The following is a 14555-nucleotide window of genomic DNA, read 5'->3' on the forward strand; positions in this document are numbered from 1 at the left end:
GCGGGACCTTATATATGAATACTTAGATAGGTGTCGTATTCCCATAGGTTGATGGGGATCAGCTGAGTGTCAGCTGATGTGAGCTTGACTAATGTGACCTGCCAGAACTAACGCTACACTAGATTTCTCTATTCACTTCAGTTCAAAGGTTTGGGGTCGTTAAGGTCTCTTTTTAATGTTTTTGAAAGAAGTCTCACTAAGGCTGCATCTATTTGATCAAAAATACATTAAAACCATAAAATTGTGAAATAATATAATTTAAAACAAGTGTTTTCTATGTGAATATCTGTTAAAATGTAATTTATTTCTGTGAATTTTCAGCATCATTACTCCAGTCTTCAATGTCACATGATCCTTCAGAAATCATTCTAATAAAAAAAATTATATATATATATATATATATATATATATATATATATATATTCTATTATCTTTGTGCAATATGAAATTACAAAAAAAGTAAAATTTTAATATTTAAAATGAAAAATTGCTACACTTCTTAAATTCTAAGGCCATGACACATCGACTCACTGAACATGGTCTCCAGACGCACTAAACAGGTGACAAAGTTGTCAAAATCCACAGACAGATCTTCCTCTGTGTACCGAAGGATGATCAGCTGGAATAAATGATTGTTCAGCTTAAAGCCTGGAGGAAAAGAGACGAACAGAGAGTCAGGACACAGAGGTGAATCAAAACAGACCAAATAAGAGCTTTTCGACTGTGTACCTGCTGCTTCCAGAGCTCTTCTCATCTCATAAGAGCTCATAGTGCCTGATTTATCCACATCATGGTCTCTGAAGATTTGCTGTAAACATATGCAAACCATAAATCATGCAATCATCTGACCGTTTTTAATTTCTTCATGCAGTCGTCTTCGAATCACGGACTGCACACAATTTATCCATTCATTGATTTTTATTTATTATAAAAATGTTTGTAATCTCGAATTAAAATGTCATGTGTGTTCATTTAGTTGCTTCAGGCAAAATTCATCATAATGTGGCAATACAATCTTTTTCATGATGACGTCATTACTATATTTGACACGTTCTTCATTTTTATAATTTTAGCCAAGGTTTCCTGCACCAAAAACAGAAACCGAGCTGTTCACAGTGCTATTTTAGTTTTACTGAGATACTATATTCGTTTCTATTCGTATTTTGAATGGTACTTTTATATGATGCTTTCACTCTTAGATAGTTTTAGTCTTTTTTTTTTTTTTTATTGTCTATATTTGTCTATATGAATTTATGGGTTTACTTTTACTTAACTATAACACTGGTTGTTTATAACAACTTTTCCCCTTCTCTCTGACTCAGAAATAAACATGCTGCTTTTTCTGCTGCACTTCTAATACTTCTATATGTAAATGAGCTCCGTTATGACTGGCTAATGTTTGCATGTGGAATAATGTCCAGGTCAAGCTGCTGAACACTGAATAGGTGTTGATATGTAAATGTGTTGACTTAAACCATCAGAAGAGCCCTCACTAAAGACTACCTTTGAAAAACATGAATATAATATCATCTCACCAGGTAGCGTTTAATCTTTTCCCACAACACGTGAAACTCTGTGAGTCCGAGCTTCCCGCTGCCGTCCGTCTGCAAACATGTCAAGGACAAACAGAGCAAGAGAAACAGAAATACAGTCTGAACTGTACGAGACACAAAGAGCGAATGGTTGATGTGAACATGCAGCGCAAATAAGACTTGAGATTTTAACACTGCAGTGTCAATGTTTCTGGTGGTGACAAATAAAAAGAAACTGAAAAACCGCTCAATGACCAGTATTTGTTAGCGGAGTTACGTTAAGTGAATATTTTTTAAAGCTGATTGTGTGGAAAGGATACGTCCATGAGGTTGATCATGCTTCGGCACGACTCCTTTCCAAACCCGTCCGTCTTTAAATCTTTATCTGTGCATAAAGACACAACAGAGATGAGCTCTCAGAATGAATCGCTTTCTTTTCTTGAAGTGTGATCTGTCTGACACTTCATTTAAAGGGGTCACATGATGTTGCTAAAAAGAAGATTATGTTGTGTATTTGGTGTAATGAAATGTGTTTGTGCGGTTTAAGGTTCAAAAAACACATTATTTTCCACATACTGTACATACTGTACAGCCCCGCCTTTCTGAAACGCGTCTATTTTTACAAAGCTCATCGGTCTGAAAAGCGAGGTGTGCTGTGATTGGCCAGCTATCCAGTGCGTTGTGATTGGCTGAATTCCTCAAGCGTGAGACGGAAATGTTACGCCCCTCACATACTGTGATGATGCCCTGTCCAGCCGGAGCGACGAGACAAAAACATTAAAACCCATTATAAACGAGGCATTTGTTGCATCCAGTGGGGAAGGAAAAATTGAAATCGCATCATATGACCCCTTTAAATGTCAGTGAGAGGAAACAAAGTGCAAACTCTGCAGCTTAACAGTTCAAAAGTTCTCAACCCATGAAACATTGTGATATAATTGAATCTAAAATATAAAAGTATGACTTCTAGTCAATACTCACAATGATAAAGATATTTTAAGTTTATTGCTAAATATTCAGATGCAAATACACAATTTGACTGTAGCAAGAGCAAGGCAACTGACTTGTGGCTTCTGCGGAAACATATATAGCATAGATTCTGTCGGATTTAACTAGTAGGATGCTGTCTTAGAAGTGAGCCGCCTGTGTAGACAGTGAAGCGGCTCACTAGGGTTTGAAACAGAGCCACTGAATCATGAAGATCTCACGTTTGGAGATGATTCTGTTCAGGATGGTCTGCAGCTCCGTCGTGCTGATCTCCATGTCCTAGAAAACATATTCCCACGTGATTAACATATAAATGCATTGTAATATTTCATGTCTGCACACAGCAGTGGTTCATCAGTCTCTCACCGTTCCAGCCAGCTGTCTGAAGAGACTCTTAAACCCGGCGTCAATCTGACTCTCGTCCAGACGTTGCTAAAGCAATCGAGAGAGAATATACTTATACATAAATAAATGTATGCTTGCCATCTTGCATGATCAAATAAGCTCCTGTTCCATCAGAAACCATCTATTAACCTGAATTCGCTTTACTAAATTTTATTATACAGTGTGTGTGTGTATATATATATATATTGTAGTAGGACATGTTTTTTAGCAGTAAAAACACTCAAGCATGAGGTATATTGTGAATACAGCTGTGTGTAGTGTCTAATAACTCCCTTTAACAGATTATATTTGTAGTATAGTGCAGTTGCTCTTATCTTCTTGCTGAACTATAGAAATGTGTCTCGATCTGATCATCTCACCTCCTCTGGAATATCAGCCGTGACTTTATCATCCATTTCTCTGAAGGACACAAAGAGAATTACAATATGAGCCAGAGAATGATCTTTGCCTTCACTGGATGAACAGATCTGCTATCAAAGTTGAGTGTTTCCGCATTAGAACAAGCTCTATAGTGGCACTATTTAATCAACAAGGTCCAGAATTAATGCTCAGTAAAATAAGATTTCTTTAGTTGATGCTGCTAAGTAAATGAAACAAGAAAAGAGATAATGAGGTCAGGTTTACTTTAGTTTAGTCTTCTAGTTTAGACTTAGGGTTTTTTTGCGGTTTATGCATTTCATATCATAGAGATGGTTAATCAAATGGTCAATTTAAATTTTGTTAGGAAGCCAAAAGGTGGTTGTTGTTATTAATATTATTCATTTATTTTCATTTTTGCAACTTTGCTGCAACAGTTAAAAGCGTTAAATAATACAATTTTCATTAGGATAAAATTTAGGTATTTTAAAATATTTAAAATAAAATTTAAATTATCTTCATATTATATATTCAGTTTTCTCAATTCATTCGCCATTAGCCAGTATAAACGTTGATTAAGTTAATTCTCAGCGGCACCAAAGTCTTTGTGGAAAGTTTTTAAGTAAATACAACAACAGAAAAGAGATACTAATCAGCTGACCAATAACTCCTTCATGAATTGCAAAATAATAACTGAATTTGCCGAGTAAGATCAATAGTCTATTTTTTGCCCCAAATATAAGCAAAAGGAGCAGTTCCAATGAGATACAAAATAGTCTGTTAAATAAATGCCACTATTGGGAATCTTTCCTTAAAAGCACTTAAAGAGTTTAAAAGTGTACTTTTTTAAGTTTTACCAACTCTAGAATTTAAAGTGACAACAAAACATCTGCAATGCAATAGTGAAATGTTTTATGTGACAGGCTAATTCATGATGTTTTGAGTGGCAGCATGAACTATGCCATTTGCAGCACATATGCAATTGTTAAAACAGCTAAATTATACAATATGCATGCAGGATAAAGTATATATATTTTGAGGAAATAATGCAAAATATGTGCATAGTCAGTGGAAAGTATTCCTGTTAACATCCTGTACATTTTGGACCCTGTTGAGAAAGCTCATGTTTAATCCTAACAGCTGGATCAGTCAGTGCGTGCCAACTTACTCTGAGTTGGCGGGTTTCTCTGAGAAAACTCTGAGCACGAAGTCGGCCTCTTTCTGCGGCTCGAATGTGGAGGGTACAATGAAGTACTCGCCGGCGGGCAGCTGGAAGCGTGAGCTCACCTCCCGCAGGTTAATGAAGAGCTCCGAGCGTGCGCTGGACGCGTTAGTCAGGAAGAAATCCCGCTTCAGATGAACACCTGACTTCCCCACAAACTGAGCACAAACACACAGCATTAACTCAAATCCGCTTTAAAAATCTAAGCTGGAAATCTGTCTACAAACACTTTCACGAGCATCATTCATCAATAACATTCATGTTAAAACCTATTCTCAATTTACAAAACAGTGAGTGGTATTTGCCAGAGTAAAATTTGTTGCCAGGGTGTTGCTATGTGGTTGCTAAGGTGTTCTGATTTATAGGTTGTTGCTATCGTGTTGTGTGTGGTTGCTAAGGTGTTTTAAACGGTTTATAGGGCATCTACAGATTGTTTCCAGGGTGGTCTGTGTGGTTTCTAGGGTGTTGCTAGGGTTCCTAGGTGGTTTCTAGGGTAGTTTCTATTTGCCAGTGCAAAACTTCTTATTATGGGTTGCCAGGGTGTTGCTATGTAGTTGCTAGGGTGTTCTGATTTATAGGCTGTTGCTATGGTGTGGTTGCTAAGGTGTTTTTAACGGTATACAGGGCATCTACAGATTGTTTCCAGGGTGGTCTGTATGGTTTCTAGGGTGTTGCTAGGGTTTCTAGGTGGTTTCTAGAGTGTTGCTAGGATACCTAGGTGGTTTCTAGGGTGTTGCTAGGGTTCCTAGGTGGTTTCTAGGGTGGTGTCTATTTGTCAGTGCAAAACTTCTTATTATGGGTTGCCAGGGTGTTGCTATGTAGTTGCTAGGGTGTTCTGATTTATAGGTTGTTGCTATGGTGTGGTTGCTAAGGTGTTTTGAACAGTTTATAGGGCATTTATAGATTGTTTCTAGGGTGGTCTGTGTGGTTTCTATGGTGTTGCTAGGGTTCCTAGGTGGTTTCTATGGTGTTGCTAAGGTTCTTGGGTGATTTCTAGGGTAGATTCTATTTGCCAGTGCAAAACAACTTCTTATGAGTTGCCAGGGTGTTGCTATGTAGTTGCTAAGGTGTTTTTAACAGTTTAAAGGTAATGTATTAGTTATTTCCAGGGTGTTGCTATGTGGTTGCTAAGGTGTTATGAACAACTTGTAGGCCATTTATAGGTTGTTGTTGTTATGGTGTTCTGTGTGGTTGCTAGGTGGTTTCTAGGGCGTTGCTATGTGGTACTCCCCTTTATTTGTCAGTGCAGAACTTGTTGTCATGGGTGCCAGGTTGTGAATATGTGGTTGCTAAGGTGTTATGAACAGTTTATACGCCATTTATAGGTGATTTCTAGTGTGTTGTATGTGACTGGTAGGTGGTTTCTAAGGCATTGCTTTGTGGTTGCTAAGGTGTTCGGAACAGTTTATAGAGCTTTTATAGATTGTTTCTAGGGTGTTCTGTGTGATTGCTAGAGCATTGCAATATAGTTGCTAAAGTGTTCCGAATGGTTTATAAGGCATTTATAGGTTGTTGCTATGAAGAACCTTATATGGACATGGTGTGGGCATGTCTTATACAAATTACTAACACTTGGCATGCTGTCACTCATTTAGAATACTACACGTAAAATGTGTAGTCATTACAATTATGGTTACAAATGAGGTTACAAATAATTTCCTATGTGTGTGCATGCTACAAGGCACAATTTTTTCTCCCGTAAGTATAAATACGAACAATTTATACAACTATTAGTGAAACAGACCTAGTGTCATCAAGCTTCTCAAGATTTGACTCTTTTCTACAGTATTTAAAGGCCTTCAAATGTCCGAATCATCTCACAAGCCTGTTTGAAACTATCTGTACAATACAAAGCACATATGTATATATAAATAAATGGCACTTGATTTAAAAGGCCCTGGGTGGCTCTCATCATACCTCTCTTGGGTTGTTGCTATGGTGTGGTTGCTAAGGTGTTTTGAACAGTTTATAGGGCATTTATAGATTGTTTCTAGGGTGGTCTGTGTGCTTTCTATGGTGTTGCTAGGGTTCCTAGGTGGTTTCTATGGTGTTGCTAAGGTTCTTGGGTGATTTCTAGGGTAGATTCTATTTGCCAGTGCAAAACAACTTCTTATGAGTTGCCAGGGTGTTGCTATGTAGTTGCTAAGGTGTTTTTAACAGTTTAAAGGTAATGTATTAGTTATTTCCAGGGTGTTGCTATGTGGTTGCTAAGGTGTTATGAACAACTTGTAGGCCATTTATAGGTTGTTGTTGTTATGGTGTTCTGTGTGGTTGCTAGGTGGTTTCTAGGGCGTTGCTATGTGGTACTCCCCTTTATTTGTCAGTGCAGAACTTGTTGTCATGGGTGCCAGGTTGTGAATATGTGGTTGCTAAGGTGTTATGAACAGTTTATACGCCATTTATAGGTGATTTCTAGTGTGTTGTATGTGACTGGTAGGTGGTTTCTAAGGCATTGCTTTGTGGTTGCTAAGGTGTTCGGAACAGTTTATAGAGCTTTTATAGATTGTTTCTAGGGTGTTCTGTGTGATTGCTAGAGCATTGCAATATAGTTGCTAAAGTGTTCCGAATGGTTTATAAGGCATTTATAGGTTGTTGCTATGAAGAACCTTATATGGACATGGTGTGGGCATGTCTTATACAAATTACTAACACTTGGCATGCTGTCACTCATTTAGAATACTACACGTAAAATGTGTAGTCATTACAATTATGGTTACAAATGAGGTTACAAATAATTTCCTATGTGTGTGCATGCTACAAGGCACAATTTTTTCTCCCGTAAGTATAAATACGAACAATTTATGCAACTATTAGTGAAACAGACCTAGTGTCATCAAGCTTCTCAAGATTTGACTCTTTTCTACAGTATTTAAAGGCCTTCAAATGTCCGAATCATCTCACAAGCCTGTTTGAAACTATCTGTACAATACAAAGCACATATGTATATATAAATAAATGGCACTTGATATTTATAGGTTGTTTATAGGGTGTTCTGTTTGGTTGTTAGGCGGTTTCTAGGGCGTTGCTATGTTTTGAACGGTCTACAGGGCATTTATAGGTTGTTGATAGGGTGTTCTGTTTGGTTGTTAGGTGGGTTCTAGGGCATTGCTATGTTCTGAATTGTTTACAGGGCATTTATAGGTTGTTGATAGGGTGTTCTGTTTGGTTGTTAGGTGGTTTCTAGGGCGTTGCTATGTTTTAAATGGCTTATATGGCACTTACTGGTCGTTGCTATAGTGTTCTGAGTTGTTAATGGTTTCTGGGGCATTGCTATGTTCTGAATGGTTTAAAGGAAATTTATAGATTGTTGATAGGGTGTTGGTAGGAAGATTTGCATTTTTTTAAAGGATAATGAGTGGTATTTGCCAATGCAAAACTTGTTGCCATTATGTTGGGTGGTTGCTAGGGCTTTGCTATGTAGTTATATTTTGAATGGTTTATAGGGCATTTAAAAGTCGTTGCTAAGGTTTTCTGTGTGGTTTCTAGAATCAGAATCAGAAGAGCTTTATTACCAAGTATGTTTACACACACAAGGAATTTGACTTGACGACAGGAGCTTCCAGTGTAGAAGAAAGTACAAACATAGTGCAGACATACATAGGAATAACACAGTAGGGATGTAATATAACACTAATATAATAAAAAAAAGAAAAATTGAATAATGTACTATATACAGAAATAGAAGTATAGGAAAAAATTTAATTGTTTAGATAAATGTACATGGCTGCCATTTGTGGCGCCATCATGAATGGGGATTGCTATGCGGTTACTAATGTGTCCATTTATGAGGAACAGTTTATAGGGCATTTATAGGTCATTGCAAAGGTAGGTGTGTGTGTGTGTGTGGTCTCATCTGATAATCACTGATCGTGATCCACTCACCAGAACTCTCCGTCCTCGCTGCGGTTCTGTAATCTGCCCCGGACAGAGCGGTCAACATTGTCCCATTCCCGAGAGCTGAACACACACACAAACACACACGTCAGAACAGTCATCAATGAGGCATCAATCAGCACACTGGTGTGATTCTCACTCGTCACTCCAGGCTCCCGTCCACTCCACTTCACCCCACGGGTTCCTGATGCGCACCAGCTTAGTCATGTTTCCCCTGTACACCACCTGATCAACAGATCATTAATATTTCTGATTACAAATACATTTCCCTTTGGAATAACTTGCATTGATTAAACACACACACTAAGACCAGAAACATCTATTAAGACAATCAAATCAATTTTGATTTCATATTAAATTAACATTCATGCATTTGGCAGATGCTTCTAGGTCATTCATACATTCCCTGGGAACTTTCAAAGAAAGACATGCTGCATCTAGGACCTGCTAGATAGATGTGTATAGTAAGTGTTTTTGTATGTCTTTGTGTTTAAGGCTCACCTCTTCCACTGCGGTCACGGAGTATGCGTGACCTTTGACCAGCTTCTTGAAGGTCACCGCCTCCTGGTCAAACTTACTGGTGATCTTGAAGACAAAAAGATGCATAATGCAGTCAGACACTGATATTGATCACCGTCACCAATGCAAACAGGTTAATAACTAATATGATGAGCAAAACTACTGAAAATTATTTTTGATAACTGAAATATGAGATAAAATATAAATATAAAATATAAATGTTGCCTTGGCAATTAACTTGGGTTTAGGTTGAAGCACTAAAATGACCAAAACTAAATGAATAAAAAAGAAAAGATAACTAGAAATATTTTAAAAATTTGAATTAAAAAAAATGGCAAAAAAGCACAAAATCACAAATAATCATGTTATCACAAACTAAAATTAAAACTATAATAAGTCATCTTTGATCATATTGATAATATTATATAACACTGATAACATCTAATGATAATATTAAATATTAGATGAAAAATTTTAACTCTAAGAGAAAAAAATAGAAATGTTGCCTTTGCACCTAAATAAACCAAACCAACTAAAACTTAAAAACAAACCTCATTGGAAATGTAAAATAAAATAAAGAAAAAAATAAAGAAAAAAAGACAAAAGCACATAAAATTACTAAATGAAACTGAAATTAAAACTGAAAATATACAAACATAAAAGCCAATTCAAACTGTACATTTTAAAAATTCATTATTATACTAAAAATAATACTGATCCTTACAACATTTGCTTGTTTGTTAAAGTGTGTCTAATCTTTTACTACAAATCTTTTTTTTTTTTATAATTAATTTGCTTATTACACTATTGGACAGGAGCTATACACATAAAATAAGTGATTTGCTTACAGTTTGTCCATGTAATTCTGCAAAAACAAAGCAAAAACATTTTTTGACGGTTTTCCTCAGAAACTAAATACAGCCCATTGAAGTTTCTGTGACTGTACAAAGCTCATGAATATTTAATAAGGCTGCTTCTAATCGGTTGTCTGTTGAAGAACATTCTAGCGCCTCAGTGTTGCACATAACACATGTTTGGCACTGCAGTTCAGGGTTGCAGGCTTCAAATCCTTCATAATTTAAAGGTTAAAAGCGAACTAATCCACCTTCAAACGTCTCCACCTCACTGTAACCCTGAGTTAAGCACAGTGTGAAAAGCAAGAATCGGCACTCACATCTATAGAGCAGCCCAGCAGCGATCCTCTCTCGATGGCGCGGCCGATGATGCTGAAGAGATCAGCGGGTGCTTTCTTCAACTCGTACATCTCTGTGACTCCTCCTGTGAAATCCTCAAAGCCCTCAGACGTGCTGCCGCCTGACAGAGCCTCATAACAGCCGTTCAGCCTGACCAACAAGGCAATAATTAGACTAAAGAAGTGCAGATAACCTGTATTTGATTCGCATGTACAGTTGAGGATGATCGTACTTGGCGTAGGCCTTCTCCAGCAGAGCGCTCCAGAACTCTCCACCCTCCGCCGAGTGAACGAACAACAGCTTCCCGTCTTTCACGGGCAACCGGTCGTCAATCACCACGTCCACCCACTCGCCGAACTGCCAGAACTACAGACAGAGAGATTCAGATACACTCCTAAAAATAAAGCTGCTTTACTGGCATTGATGGTTCCACGAAAAACCAACCACACACTCTGGAAAATAAAATAAAGGTTGCAAAAGAGGATTTTTGCAGTGGTGCCACTGGAGAACCATTCCAGCTTTAGAAATTTTTATGTTTTAAGAGTGTATGTCCAGCAGGTGGCGCACACATACACAAACAGCATATCTCCCAAACACAGCTGTCTTTCTGCTCTGTTATCAGTCAATAATCACATTTGTAGATTACCATAACACTTGTTAAATATCCATTAGCATGGAGATACTCTACAATAACTGATCATTGAACCCCACTCTGTTACGTTAAAGATACTTCGTATGATTCTTAGGAATAGCATGCATGCATGGCCAAAACCGTTCGGCTAAAACTCAGAAATGAGTTGCATTTTAGCACTTCTGGTTCCAAAAGCTTAATGACGTAAATGTCATTTATAGCCCACGCTTTGCTTTTTACGTCTGCTGGTTGTATTTAGGCTTTAAATTTCATAAACGTTGTGGTTATTTGTGAAGATTATCATGATGAACGAAATGTGTAAGCATAGTAAATTTTTGTAGGTGACAGAGTTTATCTTGCAGTAATTCAAAAGCCAATGGTGATGCGAACCTACAAAAGTAGAACATCACTGCAGCGCTCTGAAGGTGGCTGCACATAAATGATAAAATGCACAGATAAGACATTAAAGGAACACTCCACTATTTTTGAAAATAAGCTCATTTTCCAACTCCCCTAGCGTTAAACAGTTGAGTTTTACCATTTTCGAATCCATTCAGCCGATCTCCGGGTCTGGAGGTAGCACTTTTAGCTTAGCTTAGCATAGATCATTGAATCTGATTAGACCGTTAGCATCTCGCTCAAAAATGACCAAAGAGTTCCTATATTTTTCCTATTTAAAACTTGACTCTTCTGTAGTTACATCGTGTACTAAGACCAACGGAAAATGAAAAGTTGCGATTTTCTAGGCTGATATGGCTAGGAACCCATGGTATGTCAGCAAAGTTCCTTGATTATTACGCCGGAATGAGAGTATAGTTCCTAGCCATATCGGCCTTAAATATTATCAAAATTCGAATTATATTTGAATTTAAAAGGCATAATTTCAGTTAGGGGGAAAAAAGCTTTTGGCTTCTCTCCTGAGGCCACAAGAGGGCGCATTGCGCAAAATATTATGCACGTTTCTTCAAAGCGTAGTAAAATAACACGACTATCTTTGAAAAAAAAGTGCATAATGTTTCAAATAACGTTTATAAACCATATATAATTAATAAAGTTGCTTAAACAATTAGAAAAAAAAACAGCACCATGCATGTATGTATAGTTTAATACATAGGACCCGAAATCCAATCACAAAGAGTAGGCTACTTTCTTCATTTTAAAAGTTGAACTTGCATTAATTTTACATGGCTTTCTAAACATGCCGCTCTCTGCAAGACGCAAGTGCAACGTTGATAGATGCCCCGCTAGAAAATGTGATAAATATGTGTTCTGTGTGAACGGCTTGGTTTCAGTTTTGACGTGAACAACATCTTCTCCACACTGATGCTCTCGTTTTCTGCAATATATGAATGAATAACATAGCAGCGCCGCATCTAGCGGGTTCAACTGGATAGGCTAACGAAAGCATTCAAATGCAATCAATGACACATACATCGTCATCGCATCTCGTGCGCCACTGATAGGCTGCCTGACGGCTGACGCAGACCTTAAATCTGCAACGTTTTTGCATTCGAATGTGGATTTTATTTTTTTAATTCGACGAATATTCAAAATTCGAAAAAAAATTTGACAGCCCTACTTCCCAGGTTTGTCAGAAAGACATAAAGAGGGAAAGAAATGCAGAACAGTCTAAACAAATTGGCTTCCGCACAGATCATGTAATTACAACTTCCAAACCTGTAAGTAGAAACTTTCTGAGAGGAGGATCACGGAGCACAATCTCTTAGTTGTCATCTTCTAATTATGGTAACTATGATGAGATGATATGACTTGCAGCATTACTGTTAGTGAACCCTCATTAATTATTCACGGATATATATTTCAGGAATTATTGGTGCAGAAGGAATTGCCTGTACTTGCAGATTTCCGTTCACATTATCCACCATATATAACAAACACACACACACACCCTACATACACACCCTCATCCTATATGTGCACTTCTGTAAAGAGCCATTCAAATTAGGCTTAAGATGGATTTGAGAGACATCAGTAAAATCATGAATCACGCTGCACATCTCTGAGAAATTTCTTCCCAGGATATTTGATTTATATAATATAGAGGCAAGATTAAGTCACACAGCCTGTCAAGAACATTTCTGGATCATTTTTCACCGCAAAATAAAAAATCTCCAAACTCTTCTATCTATTTAGAATATTTGTAAGAAGATATTATTTATATATATATATATATATATATAGTGTTATCGTTAACTAAAACTAGTTAAAAATATATATATTTTCAGCAATTGAAAACAAGCCAAAATAAAATATTAGAAAAAAAAACCTAAACTTAAAAAGTTGAACAAAAATTGCTAAAATTAAAATAAAAACTAAAAATATAAAAATAAGACAATGCAAAATATAAATGAATATTATACTATATACTGTATATTATAGAAAATAAATATCATACAAAGTAAATATATGTATAAATGTACATTTTGCATAAAGAATATATATTTTACTATTGCGACAAAATACATTGTCATTCATTCAAGATAGCATGAATTTGATGCTTTCATACAATAAGTTGTAAAAATGCAAATAATTGTCATGAAAGCACATGTCACAATGTTAAACATCTAAATGGTCATATAACAGCATTAATCGTCTTTCCGCAAAATATATTTTCTTTATGATTTTGAAGTTAAATATGACCCAGACATGTGAGATTCACTCGTAAATTGTTTAAAATGCACTGTAGCATTTCTCCAGTCTGTGAAGGTCTCTCAGTGATTTACTCTCTCTCTCATAATTAGGTTTTACACACACTCAGGACATTTCTGCTTCTAATTTAATCTAAATGAGTCCCAGATGAGCCAGAACTCAGAACTAGCAGCAAAAACACAAATGCGGTGTGTGTGAGAGAGACACATTAGTGAACACATTTGGATCCTGTGTCTTTGTTCACATGCTCATCCATGCATGAAGCACGTGTGCACGTGTGTATTTTTAGAGCATCTATGTGTGTGTGAGGGTTTGATGAACTTCTGTGTGCCTTTCTGACTGCATTGCTTTCTTTTTTATTACTCTGCACAGAAGTACCAAATAAAAAGTACCAATAAGTGTCTATTTCAGATAGTACTACAGTAGCAACATGATATTCATTCAATATAATATGGAAATACTTAGATGAATGAATATTTGAATCATTCAGTGTCCTGGTATTTCTCAAATAAGATGTACTGTGTTGTCATTTGCCGCCTGTACAAATTGTGAAAGGCTTCTTGGCATGCTATGTCACCTCATTACCCATAATCCTCTCTGCCACTGCATTATTTGAACAGCAGTGAGCAGCACTGCCCTCCCCCTCACCTCACCGAGTCAGAAACACACACATCAGCACAATAATTCACTACTGACACACACACACACACACACACACACACACACACAAGGAACAGATTGATCGGACTGTCTTACACTGTTCCAAGCAGCGCTTCATTATTTTATAATACTCATACACCACTGCTCATGCTAGTGTGTTTACAGAGCAAGGTTCGTGGATAGTTTACAGCTACAAATGAGCGCTGGTGAAATCGCACAGAAACAACTGCATCTTAACCTCATCAGTCTTAAATATAAAGCTTCTTTCGATGCTTCCATAAAGAACCTTTAACATCCATGGAATCTTTCCAAGCTTCTTTATACTGGAAAAAGGTTCTTTTGATTTTTAAAATACACTGAGGAAAGTTTCTTTGGGGAGCCAAAAGTGGTTCTTTTTGGAACAGTTCACGGAAAGCTTCTTTGGGGAACCAAAAATAGTTCTTTTTGGAACAGTTCACGGAAAGCTTCTTTGGGGAACCAAAAAT

At 37.0% G+C, this 14555-nt stretch overlaps 1 protein-coding gene across 1 annotated transcript in view; it reads right to left on the reverse strand.

Annotated features, from left to right (window-relative positions):
- Positions 1-14555, reverse strand: part of LOC107703864 (calpain-1 catalytic subunit-like) — a 30426-nt gene that overhangs the window by 3320 nt on the left and 12551 nt on the right. The window contains exons 5-17 of the mRNA XM_016506652.1: positions 10342-10475; positions 10091-10259; positions 8899-8982; positions 8537-8622; positions 8386-8460; positions 4450-4695; positions 3284-3323; positions 2886-2951; positions 2741-2798; positions 1853-1917; positions 1536-1604; positions 730-808; positions 532-648 (exon numbers count right to left, since the gene is read on the reverse strand). Coding sequence (XP_016362138.1) covers positions 532-648; positions 730-808; positions 1536-1604; positions 1853-1917; positions 2741-2798; positions 2886-2951; positions 3284-3323; positions 4450-4695; positions 8386-8460; positions 8537-8622; positions 8899-8982; positions 10091-10259; positions 10342-10475 — 1288 coding nt within the window. The remainder of the gene's footprint in view (positions 1-531; positions 649-729; positions 809-1535; positions 1605-1852; positions 1918-2740; positions 2799-2885; positions 2952-3283; positions 3324-4449; positions 4696-8385; positions 8461-8536; positions 8623-8898; positions 8983-10090; positions 10260-10341; positions 10476-14555) is intronic.

The sequence above is a fragment of the Sinocyclocheilus anshuiensis genome, unplaced genomic scaffold (genome assembly GCF_001515605.1).
Source record: "Sinocyclocheilus anshuiensis isolate Anshui unplaced genomic scaffold, SAMN03320099.WGS_v1.1 scaffold1505, whole genome shotgun sequence".
NCBI lineage: Eukaryota > Metazoa > Chordata > Actinopteri > Cypriniformes > Cyprinidae > Sinocyclocheilus > Sinocyclocheilus anshuiensis.